Source organism: Eretmochelys imbricata, chromosome 1, assembly GCF_965152235.1.
Source record: "Eretmochelys imbricata isolate rEreImb1 chromosome 1, rEreImb1.hap1, whole genome shotgun sequence".
Classification (NCBI taxonomy): domain Eukaryota; kingdom Metazoa; phylum Chordata; order Testudines; family Cheloniidae; genus Eretmochelys; species Eretmochelys imbricata.
The window spans coordinates 239,947,730-239,965,835 of NC_135572.1; the positions used below are offsets into that span (position 1 = coordinate 239,947,730).

General features: G+C 40.9%; 1 protein-coding gene across 1 annotated transcript in view; it reads right to left on the minus strand.

The window, feature by feature from the left end:
• The window catches only part of GYS2 (glycogen synthase 2), a 69,102-nt gene extending 52,587 nt beyond the window's left edge, over positions 1 to 16,515 (minus strand). The window contains exons 1-4 of the mRNA XM_077807460.1: positions 16,395 to 16,515; positions 5,005 to 5,186; positions 1,239 to 1,430; positions 324 to 509 (exon numbers count right to left, since the gene is read on the minus strand). Coding sequence (XP_077663586.1) covers positions 324 to 509; positions 1,239 to 1,430; positions 5,005 to 5,186; positions 16,395 to 16,515 — 681 coding nt within the window. The remainder of the gene's footprint in view (positions 1 to 323; positions 510 to 1,238; positions 1,431 to 5,004; positions 5,187 to 16,394) is intronic.
• Positions 16,516 to 18,106: the final 1,591 nt, after the last annotated feature.

The following is an 18,106-nucleotide window of genomic DNA, read 5'->3' on the forward strand; positions in this document are numbered from 1 at the left end:
TTAACCCAGGAGTTTGAAGGTTTCTAGTTTTCCTCAGGATAGGCCTGATCCAACTGATGTCAATGGAAAGACTCCTGATTTCACTGGGTTTGGAATCAGACCCTATATACCTAAGGACAGGACTAATACAATTTATTATGCTTTGAAATTGTGGCAGAGCACTTCTATGTGGGCCCACCCCATGAGAATATTCAAGAGGGAATAACTGCATTGGTAGAGTCAGGCACCAAAGCCAGAAGCTGCATGGTTTAATGAGACATTTTAGCTTCGTTGAAAAGTTAGCTAGAAATGCCAGGGAAAGGAAACAGATGACAGACTCTTACCTGGTCAAGTTTGTTGTAGAAATCTATACTTGCTGCACACAGGTACCTCCCGAGCAGCGTGGCATGGGTAGTAAAGACTGTGGCAACAGGAAGTTTCCTAAATCGAGAGAGGATTAGCCCAGCGCCTGCCTGCCATTCATGAAAGTGAGCAATCGAGTTGGGCTTGTCATCAAACTGGCTGGAGAGCTGAAAACAATGTTAAAGGACACTTGTGAAGTGCACTGCCTCCTGCTTATCACCCCATTCTCAGCAGCTCCCCAAGTGTCTGCTTACTTCTGAATGAAAAAATCCTACAGCATTCTACTTGACCACAGCCCTGACCAGTTGGTAGAGTTGGCTGGCTGTGAAGGGAAGTACATGCTGCATCATGTCCCCCAGTGGCACGCTCCCCCAGGGAGCTCTGAGAGAAACAATCTTTTATCGTTCTTTATATTTTCTCTTTTGCTATTTGAACCACAGTTTAAGAAAACCACGAGTCACTCAGGGTTAATTGTTTGAGGGAAGATAGAATCTGGCAACTTCAGGAAGTAAATTGCCCTTGGCTTTCTGTGTGGAGGCAAGGACAGTTTGTGAGTAAACACCTAGTTGCTGGTCATTGGTAGGGAGAGAGTGAGATCACTACAGTAAGAACTCAGAGATCCAAGAAGAAACATAGGGTAGAAATTACATTAAAGTAACACCCCATGCCAGACGTGGCTTTCCATGGAAAGAATGCAGTGGAACTGACCAATCTTTGAAATCAGAGATATGCTACAGCCATGAATTTGGATCCAGACCAGGAGTGAAATTTCTTATCGTTGGAGGGGAAGGTTTCAGATTTGTGGTTTTGGGGAGTTACTGAGATTCCAAATTTGATTTGGATTCATATCAGATCCAGGTTTGAAGCCACTATTGTTCTAGATTTTAAACCCGTACCTCTTTAAAGAACCAGGCAGTTAATGATCCAAAGATCAGTGCATCGTTGGCCTCTCTGTCACTAAAAGGGATTCCTATGTTGCATGCATCCCAGAATTCTCCTTTCCATCTGTCCAGATTCCAGGCTGCTGATCCTATGTCAAAGAGCATAACATATGGGCTGCCTTCTATCAGCCATCTTCCAAAAAATACCTGTTAATTAGAGGCAGAGGTGTTAGTAGAAAAGGCCAATTTCTCAAGGAGTGTCCTAAACTGAGCCAGCAAATTTTGCATAGAAACCAAATTTCATGTGCAGAAGCACAAGCATTTGGGAATGACGTGGGCATTCCTGTGTGCACAAGATGGATATTTGGAGTTTCTCTTGGCAATGTGCGGAGGAAAGCTAGTCCAAAACCAGGGGGAAAAAAATCCAAGAACAATTTGTCAAGGTTTATTTTTACTGAAATTTGAAAGATTTTAAGCCACTCTATAGTTGGTTGAAAAAATGGGAAGAGAGATGTGAAAAATCACTTTTTCTATCAAAATATTTGTCATTGTTCAAAGTGACAAAACTTTCAACCAGCGCTAGTGATGATCACGTTTACCGACTTAAATAAGAGGTGTGGGCACTTGGCAGGATTGGACCCTGGGAACTGTAACTGCCCACTTCTTACACATAACCTAATGGGCATTTGAAGTGCAGCGTAAGGGTGCAAAATATCTACGTCAAATTTAGGTGGCTTGCTTGAAAATCTGGACCATGGGATCCTTAGAACCTGATTTTCATTTACTCTAAGGCCTCCTCTGCACAATCAAACTTAAGTTACACTGGGATAGCTAAGGCTTTCAACCCTCACTGAGGGCACGGCTACACTGGAAACTTCAAAGCGCTGTTGCGGGAACGCTCCCATGGCAGCGCTTTGAAGTGCGAGTGTGATAATCCACCTCCACGAGGAGATTGGCTCCCAGCGCTCAGAGCCTGTCTACACTAGCGCTTTTAAAGCGCTCAGACTTGCTGCGCTCATGGGGTGATTTTTCACACCCTTGAACCAGCAAGTTAGAGCGCTATAAAATGTAAGTGTAGACAAGCCCTAAGTGTGCGTGCAGTTATAGTGATATAAAGATGCATTATACCATCACAGCTATTCCTGTACAGGAAGGGGAATAAGATATACCTGCCTAAGGCATCTTTATACTGGTATAACTGTGTCCATTTTAGTTTAAAAAAATTACCCCTCTAACCGAAACAGTTATACCAGTACAAAAACTGTGTAGAGCAGGACTTAAAGCCTCATCGTCATTAACTTTAAAGGCTTGGCTATACTTGCAAATTAGAGCTCATTAAATCAGCCCCGGGCACCCTAACTCCTGAGGTGTCCATGCTGGCTAGGCTCTTAGAGCGCCTGGCCTCTGCAGCTGGAGTGCTCGTGGTAATCCACCTCCATGAGAAGCATAAAGCTTGCTGTGCCCTGGCTGAAATGCACGGGTGTCAGTGTGGACAACGTGTTGCATTACAGCGCTGTGATTGGCCTCTGGAAACGTCCCATAATCCCCTGAGGTCAAGTGGCCACTCTTGTCATTGTTTTGACCTCAGCTGTAGGAATGCAGATATGCCCTTTCAAAGCTCTGTTTCTGACAGCCGGCTGCTTATCTGCTCTGGGACAAAGCAACCCATTACTGTGGAAAGCTGCTGCTGTGAGAGTGTGTGTGTGTGGGGGGGAAGTCTGCTGCTGTCTGAACTTATAAGACAGCATGCTGAAATACTCTCTGCCCCTCAAAACACACTGTTCCTCCCCCCACATACACACACAACACACTCCCTGTCACACTCCACCCCCCCTTTGAAAAGCACGCTGCAGCCACTTGCATGCTGGGATAGCTACCACAATGCACTGCTCTTTGTGGCACTGCAAGAGATGCCAATGTGGCCACACCACTGCGCTTGAATCTGGCAGTGTAAACACACTGCAGTGTTTTCCCTACTGTGCTCTCCGAGGGCTGGTTTAACTCCCAGCACTCTACACCTGCAAGTGTAGCCATGCCCTAAGGCCCCATTACACCACTCGGACAGTGCAAAGGGACCTCAAAGTGAGTCTAAATGTAATTTGTGCCTACTTTAAGACCTTACTGTAAATGAGGATCAGGCCCTTACAGTGTTATTTCATTATATAAATGCTTGAGTGCCCTGATCAGTTTGTGACACAACTGTGGAGCCTAGATGCATACATTAATGGGATACGCACAAATACTGGAAACTACAATTTCATTATAAAAGACAAAAACTAAATTTGACGTAACAGGAACACATTCGTCAGTATTGTCTGTTTTGTGCTACTCCAGCAAAACAAAGAAGAGGTAAACCTAGCATAACTGGCTGGTTAAACTGGTGTTTATGGCCATTTTGCATTTCAAGAACAGGTCAAAGTATCTGACTGGAGCATAGAAGTGAATCTGGCCTAAAAGTCTGTAGTTATTGTCCATTCAAAAGAGAGTTTGCTAGATGGCAGAGACATGTCTTTGTAATCAGTAGTAGGTTCATATTTATAAACCTGGGTAAATAATTAGCTTTATGAAAAGTTACACTAAAACCTGAAGCAGCCACTAAATTGAGAACATCACTCTGTACTACTGTCTGAGGATTACCAAATTCCTTACAAATATCAATGTGTTATAGCCTGCTTCCACTCTGAAAAATAGGCTTTGCAAAAAAATGGCATCAAGGGACTCCAAGTTTATTGACTCTTGATGCTTTCCAGGTAGGTGTGCACAGTTTACAACTCAAGAAATTATTTTCCCACAGTTGATAGCCTTGCATACTCCACCTGGAATCTGAGACGCAAACTCTCTCTCTTGGGCATCAGCACCTGTCATAAAGATTGTACAGGCCACATTAGACCTTCTCCTATTCTTGTGTAACTCCCTTGTTGTCAGTGGGCTTGCACAAGTGTAACTGTTTGGAATTTAGTAAACAATTCTGCTGCTGATGCACGGAAGGAAAAGAATCTACACCACCTCTGTGAAAGAAGTGAAGCATTACAGTCTCCATTTTACAGCTAGGGAAACAGACACAGAGCTACTACGAGATGTGACAGAGATCACATGGGACATGTTTATCTGAACTGGGAATTGAACTCAGATTCACCAGGTCCCAGCTTTGTACATTGACCACAAAATTCTTTTCCCTTCCCTTTTTTGGGAATAAGAATTAACACAACACCTATGATAAGCACGATACTAAAATGAGGGGACCGCACACTATTTCCAGAGCTAAACTGGCCTTAGAAAGCAGGTTCTTGGTCAGCAGATAACTTTTTCGATCCCACTGTGGTTCAGCTATATCTAGCTTTCAAACCTACCAGAGTGCTAGACAAGTGAACCACAGTATGGTGAAATGCTATTCCCTTTCAGAGTTTATTCAGCAGCAAGAGAAGGCCAAATGCAATATAAGAGAATTACACAACAGTTCAGTCAACTTAAGGTCAAATTATGTCTACTGAAATCTCACTGTATTTAGGGACTGGCAAAGTAAGTCATTAATCCAATTAAGTAGACTTGCAGATAAATGACTCTTAAAACGTGTAATTGGATAAACTGGTTCTCTCTCAAAAATAACCTTTAATGAATTGACTTTGCTACTCTAACGTTGAGTTAACGGTTCTGAGCCTTTCCTGTTGGGACACTGACCAGGACTACAGAGTCAAGTGGAACAGCAAGAGCATTAACCAAAATTGTAATCTCCTCAGCATCAGTTTAGTTGCCATAGGGAGCAGTGGCAGATCTCATTTACCTGACACCCTTGGCCTTTCAAGGTGTCCACTGCCTTTTTAATTGCCGGGTTCGGAGGCTCGCACACCTCTACCTGAGTCTTCACATTGTGCTCAAAGTAGGGACCAATCAGAAAATAATTTTCACCCCATTCGTCAATTGTAATTTTGGCTTTTGTCTGGATCACAGTGTAGATGCCACCAACTGTAAAAGAAAATAATAAAAGAGTATCATGTTGAGACGGACATAAGGTACAAAATTCAGATTCAGGTTCAAACCTGCCTGGTGGTATGGGTCAGGTCCACCTCCAGTTTAGTTACTTTTCATATTCACAATTCTGGGTGAAATCTTGGCCCTAGTGAAGTAAATGGGGGGGGGGGGGGTTTGCCATCAACTTCAATAGGCTCAGAATTTCATCTCCTGTATTTAAAAATGGGATGTTCTCACATCCAGTCCTCATGTGGTAATTAAATGTTAATCCCATAGCACTTTGCCTAAGAGTAGGAGCGTTAGCTAAATATCCTAACTTAAATATCAATTGAGTCATTATAGGTCACCTCCGCAAAGTTCTTCTATGTGGACACAGTATACTTTCCACCCTTAACTGTTGTTATCATCTGTTACACAACAACCGCTTACTATTCTATTCTATCTGGTTTTTTTCGGTCATGCCCACTAATGTGGAATCAGTGCATTGTATTATTCTCATCCTTACGTCTGGCTGTCCCCTATCTGTATAAAGCACACAACAAAAATCTTGGATCTGCACGTCCCTGGAAAGTTTAGATTGGGGAATTCAAACACTGGCAAAGGACCATTCCTATATTTTCTATTGCCTAATCTAGTGGTTGCATATAGGGTATACCTAAGCTTTTTGTTTTGGCAGTTGTCATTTTTAAAGCTAATTCCTTGCGATGTGGATGCCTGCACAGGGGGAACTGAACCGACAAACCCCAATTTATTACACACAAGCCACTAGAAAGCATCAGGCAGTAATGACTTTCAGCTGCTATTGACCTGAGCTGGATTTGAAATAATGTCTTTTTCTTTAAAGGCACTGTATTTCATCACTAACACAAAGAGCCGTTAATGCTTTAATTTTTATAACATCTTCCACCGATATCAATGTCTTCAACATCTTTCACTGGTGTGTTATACATTATATACACAAACAACAAGTGAAACAGAATACCGCATTAGCAAGTAAATAATTAAGTTAACAGATAACTAGAATGAACGAACAGTGAGATAGGAGTGCAGATCTTTTATGGGAGGGAAATCCACCAGACCAGGGACCAAGATGAACAGAAGCATAGTCTTTAGATGCAGCAAAAGGAAAGGAAGGTGGAAGAACAAATAAATCAAAGTCTAGGTATAAAACTACATGCCAGAGACCCGATTCACTACTGCATCAGTCCAGTTTTACACTAGCTTAGCTCCACTGAGTTAAACTGAAGAAATTCAACAGTGAATAAAGCCCAAGGGGCATACCCAGGAACCATATTTAACATGTACAAGGGAGATGAAGATCAGAGAGGTTTAAATAATTGCAACAAAATTAACCTAATAGCCACTATATGATTTGAACTGCCCCAAATGCAGAAGCCAAATAAGCTACTAGAACTGTATTCGCAAAAAGAAAAGGAGTACTTGTGGCACCTTAGAGACTAACCAATTTATTTGAGCATAAGTGAGCTGTAGCTCACAAAAGCTTATGCTCAAATAAATTGGTTAGTCTCTAAGGTGCCACAAGTACTCCTTTTCTTTTTGCGAATACAGACTAACACGGCTGTTACTCTGAAACCTGTAGAACTGTATTGTAATGCCCCTACTGTGTCATGAATTATTTGCTAAGGCTATAGATGTTATATAAGGGCCCAATGCTGTGATTCTTTCTAGATACTAAGGGCCAGATTTTAAAAGGTATTTTACAAATCTGACCCTTCATTTACCATGAACCCAGTGGAAGCTGACGTTGCTCAGCACTTTGGAGGATTAGGGCCATGATTAATTAAAATGGATCAGCTGACATCTGCAGCAAACCTCTTGCCAAATCTGATTTCCCTTCGGTACTGTGGAATTTAACATTTTTAAAATTGTGCCCCTATAGAATGCTGATGTACATATAAACAAGCCTCTGGGCATGCAAATCAATTAAATGGAAATGTTCAGACTGGAAATAAGGTGTACGGTTAAGGTAATAACAGTTTTTATCAGTGAAGGTAATTAACCACTGCAACAGTTTACCAAGGGTACAGTGATTCTCTATCACTTGCAAATGTTAAATCAGCATTGGATGTTTTTCTAAAAGTTATGCTCTAGGAATTATTTTGAGGAAGTTCTGTGGCCTGGTTTATACAGGAGATCAGACTAGATGGTCACAGTGATCCCTTCTGGCCTGGGAATCTATGAATGTATGAAAAAGTATAGATACAATTATCTAGTTTGCATTTATAAGTTTTATGTGCACACTTAAAAGTTAGCCCTTACATTAAAATCCTGTTCTTTAAAAATAGCCCACCTTCTGAGGAGCGCAAACAAGAAAACATCTAAAAGACTGAAGATCCATAGAGTTAAAAATAAAGCAACAACATGTTATTGTGCTTATCAGCCATAGCATTTAGGTCTTACAATAAAAACAATGCTGCTAAAATTCCATAAAATAAATATGAACCATTAAAATTGATCATAATGCAACAAAAGAAGAGTCTTTGCTCCATGTTTAAAAATATCAGCAGCAAATCTATAGCTCAGATGGTGAAGCTACAGAAATAAAGATAAAGCCAGCCCCAGTTCTTCCCTTACAGGTCATTAGGACCAGAAACCCAAGAAGCTGGCCTGTAGTCAGCAGTCGATATGATGATTGTTTAATCAGGATTTAGGCAGATCTTGTGTGGTGACACAGTCTGCAAGCTTAGAGAGAGAGAGTGTGTATCTGAGTAACTTGTCTAAACGCAGGAGTTGCATCTCTTTAACTACACTGATATAGTTAAAGCAGTGCAAACCCCAACTGTAGATTCAGTTATACTGTTATAAATATACTTATGTTGATATCCTTATTCCTGTAAGGGAATAGGAATAAATTATACTGATTTAAGGCAACTTTATCTGTCCTCTGGTGTCCATGCCTTGTTGTGGTGGGACAGCTTGTGTGCTCTAACAACTCCCAGAGTCTGTGGCAGTGGGGGCTTTGTTCCTGACAGGTTCAACCATGGTGGATTGGTCTGTGGGGGAGGGGCCAGACAAAACTGACACCCTGGTCCTCCAGGTTGGGGGTTAGGCACAGGACTAACAACCCTGTCCCGTAAAAAAACAAAAATGTGTTAAGGAAACAGCGATGGAGAAATTGACCATTAAGGTGTGTGATGGCCTTCAGGAATCAATGACCCATATGACAGCCAGTGGTGAAAGCCGAAAGGAGCATTTCAGTCTTCATGCCAGTGGCTTCAACACCAAGACAAAAACCAAACGTGGTTTTTGGAATGATGGACAATGTACGAAACAGGGAAGCTAGCTCGGGTCACAGCAGAGATGAGACGCTACAGCTTACATATCCTAGATGTCAGAGAGAGCAGATGGACGGGATCACAAAGATTAACAGCAGCCTCTCGAGAAACTTTGCCGTATTCTGGATGGGATGATGGACAACACCATGAGGGTGTTGCCATCCTTTTGCCATCCCCAAAGTAGCAATAAGATGGACACCTGAAGGGAAGTGAAAATGAGGCCGCCTGAAGACAACATTACAAAGAGCTGTGGAAGCTGAGCTGAAAAAACCTGGGGCACAGCTGAGGAACCATTGAAAGACTTGCCAGAAACAGACAGAAGTGGAAGAGCTTTGTCGCTGTCCTAAATGCAGGAGTTGTAATGGGAACATCATGATAATGATGAGGATGAAGGCATCTTTATACCAGTTTAACTGGCTCTATTCTAGGAGTTGTATTGGTATAACTATTTAATTTAAAAGACTGTACAATGTAACCAAAATAGTTACACCAGTGCAAAACCTTTGTGTAGACTAGTTCTGAAGGAGTGACCCAACTGCCATTGACTTTAGTGGTGCAAGACCGAGCCCTGATTATCCAGCAACCTCAACAAAGAAGCTGTTTTCAGTTTACTACACCTGAGTCCTGTCTCTTCTCTGTGGCAAAGGACCCAGTCTTAGGATCAACAAGATACTTTGGGAAGCAACCACTTAAAGGTCTACAGGGAGACATTTTCAAAGGTAGGAATGGCAGTGATGCACCCAATGCACAATGAAAGGGGCTGCCATTTCTGCCTGTCTCCTTAAACTCAAGGAATACAACAATAAGCAGCCAGTTAGGGAATGGAGCTGAGGGTAGGTTGCATCCTCTTGCTGCCAATTCCAATCACATTTCTGCTGATGCATTCTGCACTAGCTGCAGGTGATGGATCAGCTCCTTACGGAGCCCAGTACAGAGTTTGTTGCCATAATCCCGATGCAACGTCACCAAAGTATGTATCATGGTTACCAGGTTGGTGTGCGTCATTCTTAAAATGATAAAACCGGCTTTGACCATATTAGCACGTGAAAGACTGAAACAAGGCTGGGAAGATGAACAAGGGGGAAAGAAGGGGGCTGATCACAGTGCGCACCTTATTCTGTGCTATGCTACATCATGTCAGTCTATCTGATTGTAGGGCAAGTACAATTGCAATGCATTGTTTTACTACCTTTGTTACAATAAGGATTGAGAACTTTAAAATCAAAACCTTAATTTTTTTTTTTAAATGCAGTAAATTCTGCAGAAAACTTGCCACGAAACCTGTAGAGTATCTAGCCCCAGCCATTTCAGTTGTCCCTCTGTTACCATGTGACTTGTGAAGTGCAGATGTCTCTGTATACATGTGTAAGAGAACTGGGCATGGGAAGCTGGTACGTGCAATTGTATGCATGAAGAAGGTGATGGACATGCCTCAAAGAAAAAAAGACAGGAGGGGAAGAGTTGACAAGAGGCTGGAGTAATTTATTACACATGGAAATTCCAGTTTATACCCTAAAGAGACGTCATACAAAGTTTCTTTCAAAAGGCACAGTTAGCTACTTTGAATTCATTGAGACTACTGTGCAAGTAAGCAGTCCATTACTCACTCTATTGACTGCAGAATCCCGTCCAAAGTGAAAAATGGTTGGGGAGAAAAAAAAAAAAAAAACCAGTCTTTAATCAGTTTCAGCATTCCAATGAGCCTGTTGATTCTTCTCTAATATGGAGTTTTAGGGTATCAAATGAAACGTAACAGAGCACCCCATCATTTTCTTGAGAAGTTTATACATGCTTCTGGCAGCAACATCTGAAATCCTATTTTCAGGGGCTGGCTTTATAAAAAACAATGAAATGAGAGATGGGCACGAATTTTGCAAAATTTGGATCTCAATCTCAAATTCCCCCAAAGTTCAAAGATGTTTAGATCTGACAGTTTTGGTCTGGCCTATTATAGAGATGGCAGGTTAGCTGCAAATTTTGGATACATGTCTGGTTTTGGATTCTGACATCCACTGAAGCTTAGTGTTATTCAGAACTAGATCTGAACTTTGAGGCAGTCTCTAGTTTAAGAGGCCACATATTTTAGCCCTAAAGTTACTAGGGCATGCGTAGACTGATGTACAAAGTTCATATTTATGCCTAGCATATACTAAAATCAGCATCCCACCGTTCTACTGAAAACATTTTGTTATGCAAATTGATATTAGTCTAACAGTCCTCCCACTGACACTGGCGACTTCGGGCCAAGTTTACTAGTCTATTGATGTGATACACCTCTTTGTGTTTTGATATTAACCTTCACCAAATAACAATGGGGCACAGGCTGGAATTTACTTTCTTCCTTATTTTACTCTCCCTTCTCTTCCTTTTTTATGTTCCTTCATTTGTTTTCTTTACTTCTTTCTAAACAGCTAGTGTATCATCTGTCTGTTTCTATGCATGCTTCAGAGCAAGTCAAAAAACATGCCAAGAAAAATTTCCAAGAAACAAAAATAAAGTTTTTCCATTCAAAATTATTCAGTTTTGACCAAAAATTTTGAAATTTAATTTCAGTGGGGAAAAAACCTCACTTTTGTTTTTGCTGTTTTAAAAAAAAAAAATTCCCACCTTTTCCAAATAGAATAATAAGAGGGGGAAAATAAGTGTGTGTGTTGTGGGGGGAGGAGGTTCCCACTAAAACAAAAAAGTTTGAAATATTTTGTTTAGAAACTTTAAAAAACAAAGATGAAAAGGATTAAAACTGACTTGTAAGAAAATGTTTATTTCGTTGAAAAGACATTTTTGTGTAACAAATTTTGCTGAAAATTTTTGACCAGTTTTAGTTTTTCTCCCTCCAGTCTAAATTTCCCTTCTTCCTCCATGTTGTGTTCTTCCCATTCTATTTTTAAATACCTAGGAATAGGTCAGATACTATAGTGGTGAGGCTCATACATACCTAAATAAATAGGTACATCAATTACACGCACACTATGTACCCACAACTCATTCACTTGACTCCCTCACCCCAAAAAACTAATACAACTCCCATCCCCAAAGGTGAGAGGGAAGAAGGAGCTACAGAGGAACAGCTGGTGGAGGGGATGGAGCCAGAGAGATGGGAAGAAATGGTACACAGGGAAATGGAGGTAGAGACTGAAGCTGGTGTATGGACGGGGAATGAATTCTTCTCCAGGCAGCTTTGCTTTTTCAGATTAAAAGAACACTGTTCCAGGAGCACTGTAATGGGCCTGAACACTGAGCGAATGGGTTTATATTTAGGTAGTGATAAGAACTGGTCACCTGCCTAGAGTATTTTCTTTTTTTGTTGTTGAGCATTGTACCACTTTAGATCTTTCTTTGTTTAGAAGTCAGACTGAATAATACAGACAATATGCAAAAAGAGAGATGCTAATATACATATTAATCAAACATCTCAATATAGTTATCAACTTCATAAAGTGACTAAAAACTCTCTCATCAAAGCAATGGAAACCTCGCTAATCCAGGCTAATGACTATGGCAAGTAACAAAATTAGTGCGTAAGAGAAATTCTCATCCTCCCTGAACAGCTTGAGCAAATTGACTTTTGCTGGGGACGTACAAGGTTTAAAGGGATGAGGCAAGGACAACGAGGAACTGTGTAGCCTCTCCACGGATGCTGCTGCAGTCTTTATTAGTGGTCTATAACATCCATCTATTACACATTTCCACATGTGTACTACTGTATAAGGTGGGTGCACAACTGGTTGGGAAAGATTCCTCAGAGAGTAGTTATGAATGGTTGGTTCACAGTCAAGCTGGAAGAGCATATCAAGTGGGGTCCCACAGGGATCTGTCCTGGGTCTGGTTCTATTTAATAATTTCATAAATGATTTGGATAGTGGCTTAGAGAGTAGACTTATAAAGTTTGTGGAGGATAGCAAGCTGGGAGGGGTTGCAAACTCTTTGGAGGACAGGATTAGAATTCAAATTGGTCATGACAAACTGGAGAAATGGTCTGAAATAAATAAGGTGAAATTGCGTAAGGATAAATGCAAAGTCGGACACTTAGGAAAGAATGTCCAACTGCACAAATACAAAATGGGAAATGACTGCCTAGGGAGGAGTACTGCATAAGAGGATCTGGCCAGGGGTTATTGTTGATCAAAACTAAATGAGTCAATAATGCGATACTGTTGCAAAACAAGCAATCATTCTGGGTTATATTAACAGGAGTGTTGTAAGCAAGTAATTCTTCCACTCTACTCAGCACTGGTAAGGCCCAGCTGGAGTACTGTGTCCAGTTCCAGGCACCGCACTTCTGGAAAGATGTGGACATACTGGAGAAAGTCCAGAGGAGAGCAACAACAAACATGAATGATGAAAGATCTAGACAACGAGACTTATGAGGAAAGATTGAAAAAATTGGGGTTGTTTAGTCTGGAGAAGAGAAGTCTGAGGGGGGACATGATAGTCTTCAAGTATGTACAGGTTGTTACAAAGAGGAGGGTAATAAATTGTTCTCCTTAACCACTGAGAACAGGATAAGTAGCAATGGGCTTAAAAAACAGAAAGGGAGATTTAAGTTAGAGACCTTAGAAAAAACTTTCTAACTGTAAGGGTAGCTAAGCATTGAAACAAATTACCTAGGGAGGTTGCAGAATCTCCTTCATTGTAGGTTTTTAAAATCAGATAGACAAACACCTGTAATGGATGGTCTAGAAGATAACACTTAGTCCTGCCTCAGTGCAAGGGACTGAACTAAGAGGCCTATCAAGGTCTCTTCCAGTCCTACATTTCTATGATTCTATTGAGGCTTTAGACCATAGATCCATGTAGTTTGTGGCCACTCTACACAAGGCCCTGTCCTTTCCCTAGCTGGCACCAAAACCCTCCCTCTGTGCTACTGAGGAGCGAGCACAACGTGGAGCACTGCTTTACAGCATGTAAGATGCATGACTTCCATGGCCTGCCAACCTTGTTTCACTTCCACAATAGACATGTGCGGTTCTACAGCTTTCCAAACCAGGCACCTTTTGCCAAAGGGAGTGTTTTCCCTTAAACAAACGAGCATAATAAAAAAGCAAGGAAGCTCATGAATTACAAGTTACATTTTGCTCACTAAGTTGGATGGGTATCCTTCATTTTAAATTATTCATGATACGACTTCAAAGGACACTAGTATATATTGTGGTTACATTTGGGTGACTAGTTCTTGTTTACATCAATATTTAGGGAAGAGCTTTGATTGTGCAAGTTTGGGCATTAGAGTGCTAGAAATGCTTGCTCGGCCACCCTACATGTAATAGCTTTGCTTGTCTGGGAGTGAGGGTGTTAAACACAGAAGATGAAAGACTATTGAGTGATTTCAAATAAATACAAGTGAGCTTTAACTCAGCATGAGCAGTAGCAAGGAGAAGAGATATAAAGGGGGGAGGATCAGAAAGCTCTCTTGACCGGAGACACTTTGAACATGTTCCACACTCAGAATATGGAACAATATGCCATGCTGAGACAGAAGATAGTAAAAGGCCATATATACTATCCTGTGGATGCATGGCTCCATGCCAGCTAAATGGAGCCAGCGAGAAGGAACACTAGACAGGGAGGAAGTGAGGCTCCTGAGAAGTAATATACTGCCAGAGTGCTGTAAAGGGGGCTTAGCTTAAATGAAAATGAGGCCCAAAGTTAGCCGGGCTTGTCTCAGTCTCCCCGTCTGTCAGGAAGGAACCCAGCAATATTTAAAACTTGGGAAGTGTCAATGTCACCTTGATTGATTGGTCCATCAGCCCCCATAGAGAGGGCGCCGATCACAACACGTCGTTTGTGTTGTTTTAGCCATTTCTTCAGCCACCCGCTGGCCAGGCTGTCAGTGGCACCGGACACCTGATAGGCATACTGCGTCGCAGCCCAGAACCCCCGAGCCCAAGCAATCGCCAGCCTCAGCCTCCCAAGTAGCTGGGATTACAGGCGCTTGCCACCATACCCGGTGGGGGTGGGGTCAATGTATTTGCCTTTTCCCCTTTGCCTAAAATTCTGTTCTTTCTTTTGCAAAGGAAGACACGATATCCTTTCCTATGTCCTAATATTTCTTAGGCCCTTTTATCCTTTCCTATGTCTCACTTTCCTATGACTCTAAAGTTCTGCTCACCCTCACCATGGGAGACTTATAGCACCAGAGATTTCTCTAGGAACTACTGCTGTTTATAAAAGTGAGGTCACCCTATCAGGAAACAGTATCAAAGCACATGACTTAGATGGCTCAAACACACAGGCAAAATATCCACTCCTTGAAGGAGCACAAGCTCCAAAGACCTTGCAAAAAACATTTGCTCAAATATATGTATATACATAATAAATAAATATAAATAAATAATAATTAGAACAAGTACTTCAAACCAGGATGGATTAAGGGACATTTGTAAGAAGGCTCTGATGTAAGGTATAAATTGTTTGCTATGGCTAATTCAATCAGTGCTAAGGTTCAGGTTGACATAAAGTATAAAGTCATTACTTGGTGTAACTGCTAGCACATTCTGTTCAAACTTGTTGAGTTCCAAATCATTTAATTGGACTGGATTAGTAGGGTAAATCTGTGTAGCTTCACTGAGGTCAGCAGAGCTACATCAATGAGAATATGGCCCATTGTGTGCTTTGTAAATGCACAGAAAGAATTTACACTGTGGATTTAAATTATACGTTATATAGAACCCTTTGATTTAGCCAGATTTCTGCTGCCATCTACCTGCCAATTGCTTTCCATGCACATTAGTAAAAATAAGTGTTATACTTGCAGAATACTCCAGGTAGAATTCAGAGTAGCAGCCATGTTAGTCTGTATCCGCAAAAAGAAAAGGAGTACTTGTGGCACCTTAGAGACTAACTAGTCTCTAAGGTGCCACAAGTACTCCTTTTCTTTTTTGCAGGTAGAATGTTAACCCTAAGACTATCGGTTCCTCTCACTTACATTTGTCTTTTAGGGTTCAGATGTTACAGATTACAATCTATTCCTCAACTAATCTTCTCTTTATTTATCCCCACAGGCAGCAAGATACACAATGTCAATCATTGACTGGTAGTAACTCATTTATGCTACAACATTACTGCCTTTTCCCCTTTGCTGAAGTAGGACAGCCCTATTAGCACTTTAAATCTGAAGTTACTCTGGCAGAGAGGTCATATTAGCTAGAGCAATGTGCAGAGTTCAAATAGGATCACATGCACCAACCCTGAAAGCTCTCATGCAATGTCTGCCTTTAGACATGCTTGTAAATATTTGGCTAGATTTTTAACTGGTGTCAACTGATGCAGCCCCACTGACTTCTCGGTTCTACTCCTGATTTCAGTGGAGCTATGTCGATTTACACCAGTTGAGAATATGACCTTTCATTCTGCAAGGAAAGGCTGAAAAAAATCACTGCACTTGAATGTATTTACTGTCTTACAAATACTTATTTTCATGCTTTGCATTCACAAAGATTTTGCATCAGTTAAAAAATCAGTCTCACAGACATATACAGCACAGCAATACAAACACAGTAACAGCCATATATCTGTACACACAGATATGCACAACACTTACACACTCGCCCATGGTTTTGTGACTGGTGCACAAAAGTCTGTACGTGGACAAATATACATACATGGGTTACACACTTGCATTCTGAATAAGCACACAGATATAGCACATATACAATCACACGTGCTTCCATGCTCACACATGTACACAGAATGACACACCTCTTTTGACACAATTTCCTAAACTCTCTTCCTAAATAAAACATCTAGCTGCATTTATGAAACATTCATTTCCACAGTTCCCACTTAATATTTGTATCCATTCCCTTCCCACACACACACTATATATATATATATATATATATACATACACATACACACATACACTACCCCAAAAACAATCATATTAACACATAAAGTGTGTACAGACCTTTATTGGTAACTTCCCAAGCGACTTCAAAGAGCAATAAATCCTCCACTGGCAGGTCTTCATCCTCCCACTGAGGAAGCCCATTAAGAGAGGTCACAGACAGTGATCTAACCAGAGGCATTTTGCTTCAGCGTGTAGCTCTTACAATGCAGGCTGCAACCTTTATTAAATTTATAGTTATTTTTGTTTCTCTTTTTGGTTTTGATTGGCAAAATCTGCCTGAGAGCTAGGCTTGGCAGAGCCAATTTACTCCACTAGCTGGGAGCTAATGGGTTTAAACTGTCTGACTATGAGTATTAAACTAGCTCAGTGAAATCCCATGGACTTGGTAGGCAGCTGTTAGCAGAGACAGGAATTCAAAGCTGATCCAAGCAGGTCTTGGCTGTTCTGGGGGCAGGCCTCTCTCTCAGAGGGAGGCAAAAATCAGCATCAGGTTTCTCAGCGACAGCTTTCAGTATCCGCCAGACTCAGGAATAAGTGAAACTCATTAGCACTTCCCTGAGTAAATTCCCCTAGGGAAGACCTATAAATTTGCCACCTGAGTTGAGCCCTGCCCCTTATGGCTCCCATCAAGACCCACCCCTTCATGTTACACTCACTGATCTCTCTCTATTGTGCACCTGACCAATGTGATATCTAGGCACTTTCATGGATTTGGTTTCAGGGCTTTCAAATTTAAATATTAAATATTTGTCATCACCGTGAAGAAAAGTTCTTGGAGATTTAATTAAGTTTACCAAATCTACCTCCTTCTGTTTCTTTGCTAGCCCTAGTTACCCCTAGCCCCACACACAGGCTTCTCTCTGGCTTTGCTAGGGTACAACACAAAGTCCAATGAGGTTAATGAACTGGCTTTGGATCAGACCCCTGAGCCTGATTCAATAAAGCACTTAAACACATACTTAACTTTAACAATGTGCTTGAGTGTTTTCCTGAATACAGGTGATTTCCTGAATCAGGGCCCTAATTCCTCCACTAGAGTTTCACTCTAGATTTCTTACCTCTCAAGGGTTTCTTTTTCTGGCTTCCTTCTGGCATGGTTTTATGTAAGTTCTATAGTAATGATCTGGAAGGAGAACTCCATAAAACCTTCATTAAATTCACAGATATATTAAATGTATGGTTTAGTGGTTTAAAACAACTAGCCTCTGAGTCAAGGTTCAGGGATCTATTCCACTCTCTCCAATGGTTCACTTTGTGTCTTTGAATAAGTCATTCAATTCCTTTCTCACTCAGTTTCCCTATCTGCAATATAGGGGCGACAAATAATACCTCTCACGGGAGACAGTGAGACTAACTTCAGAATGTTTGTCCAGTATTTTGGAATATTTGCAAGTATTTAAGTACAAATTACATTCAAATAATAATGTTATTACAACTGTGATTATCTAAATAAACCAGGTGTTATTATTAATGCTTGTTTATTTATTCACTGTAAACATGTGTAGGGACAAAAAATAGTCAAAGTCTTAATAAAAAAAAGGATGTCCAATTTTTCCCCATTTCTCAGCAGGCTATGGAACTGGTCAATGTTTTTAAAAGTGCAAAATGTTGATGAAGTTTTCATCAACATTTCATAGTTCCATTAAAACGGAGGAGTAATCATGAAAATTCCCTTTTTTCTGTTTTGCAACAAGCTCTAGTGATCACAGATTTAAAAAAAAAATCCTAGAGATGTAGAATGGTTAAAGATATAGGTGTGACATCATGAA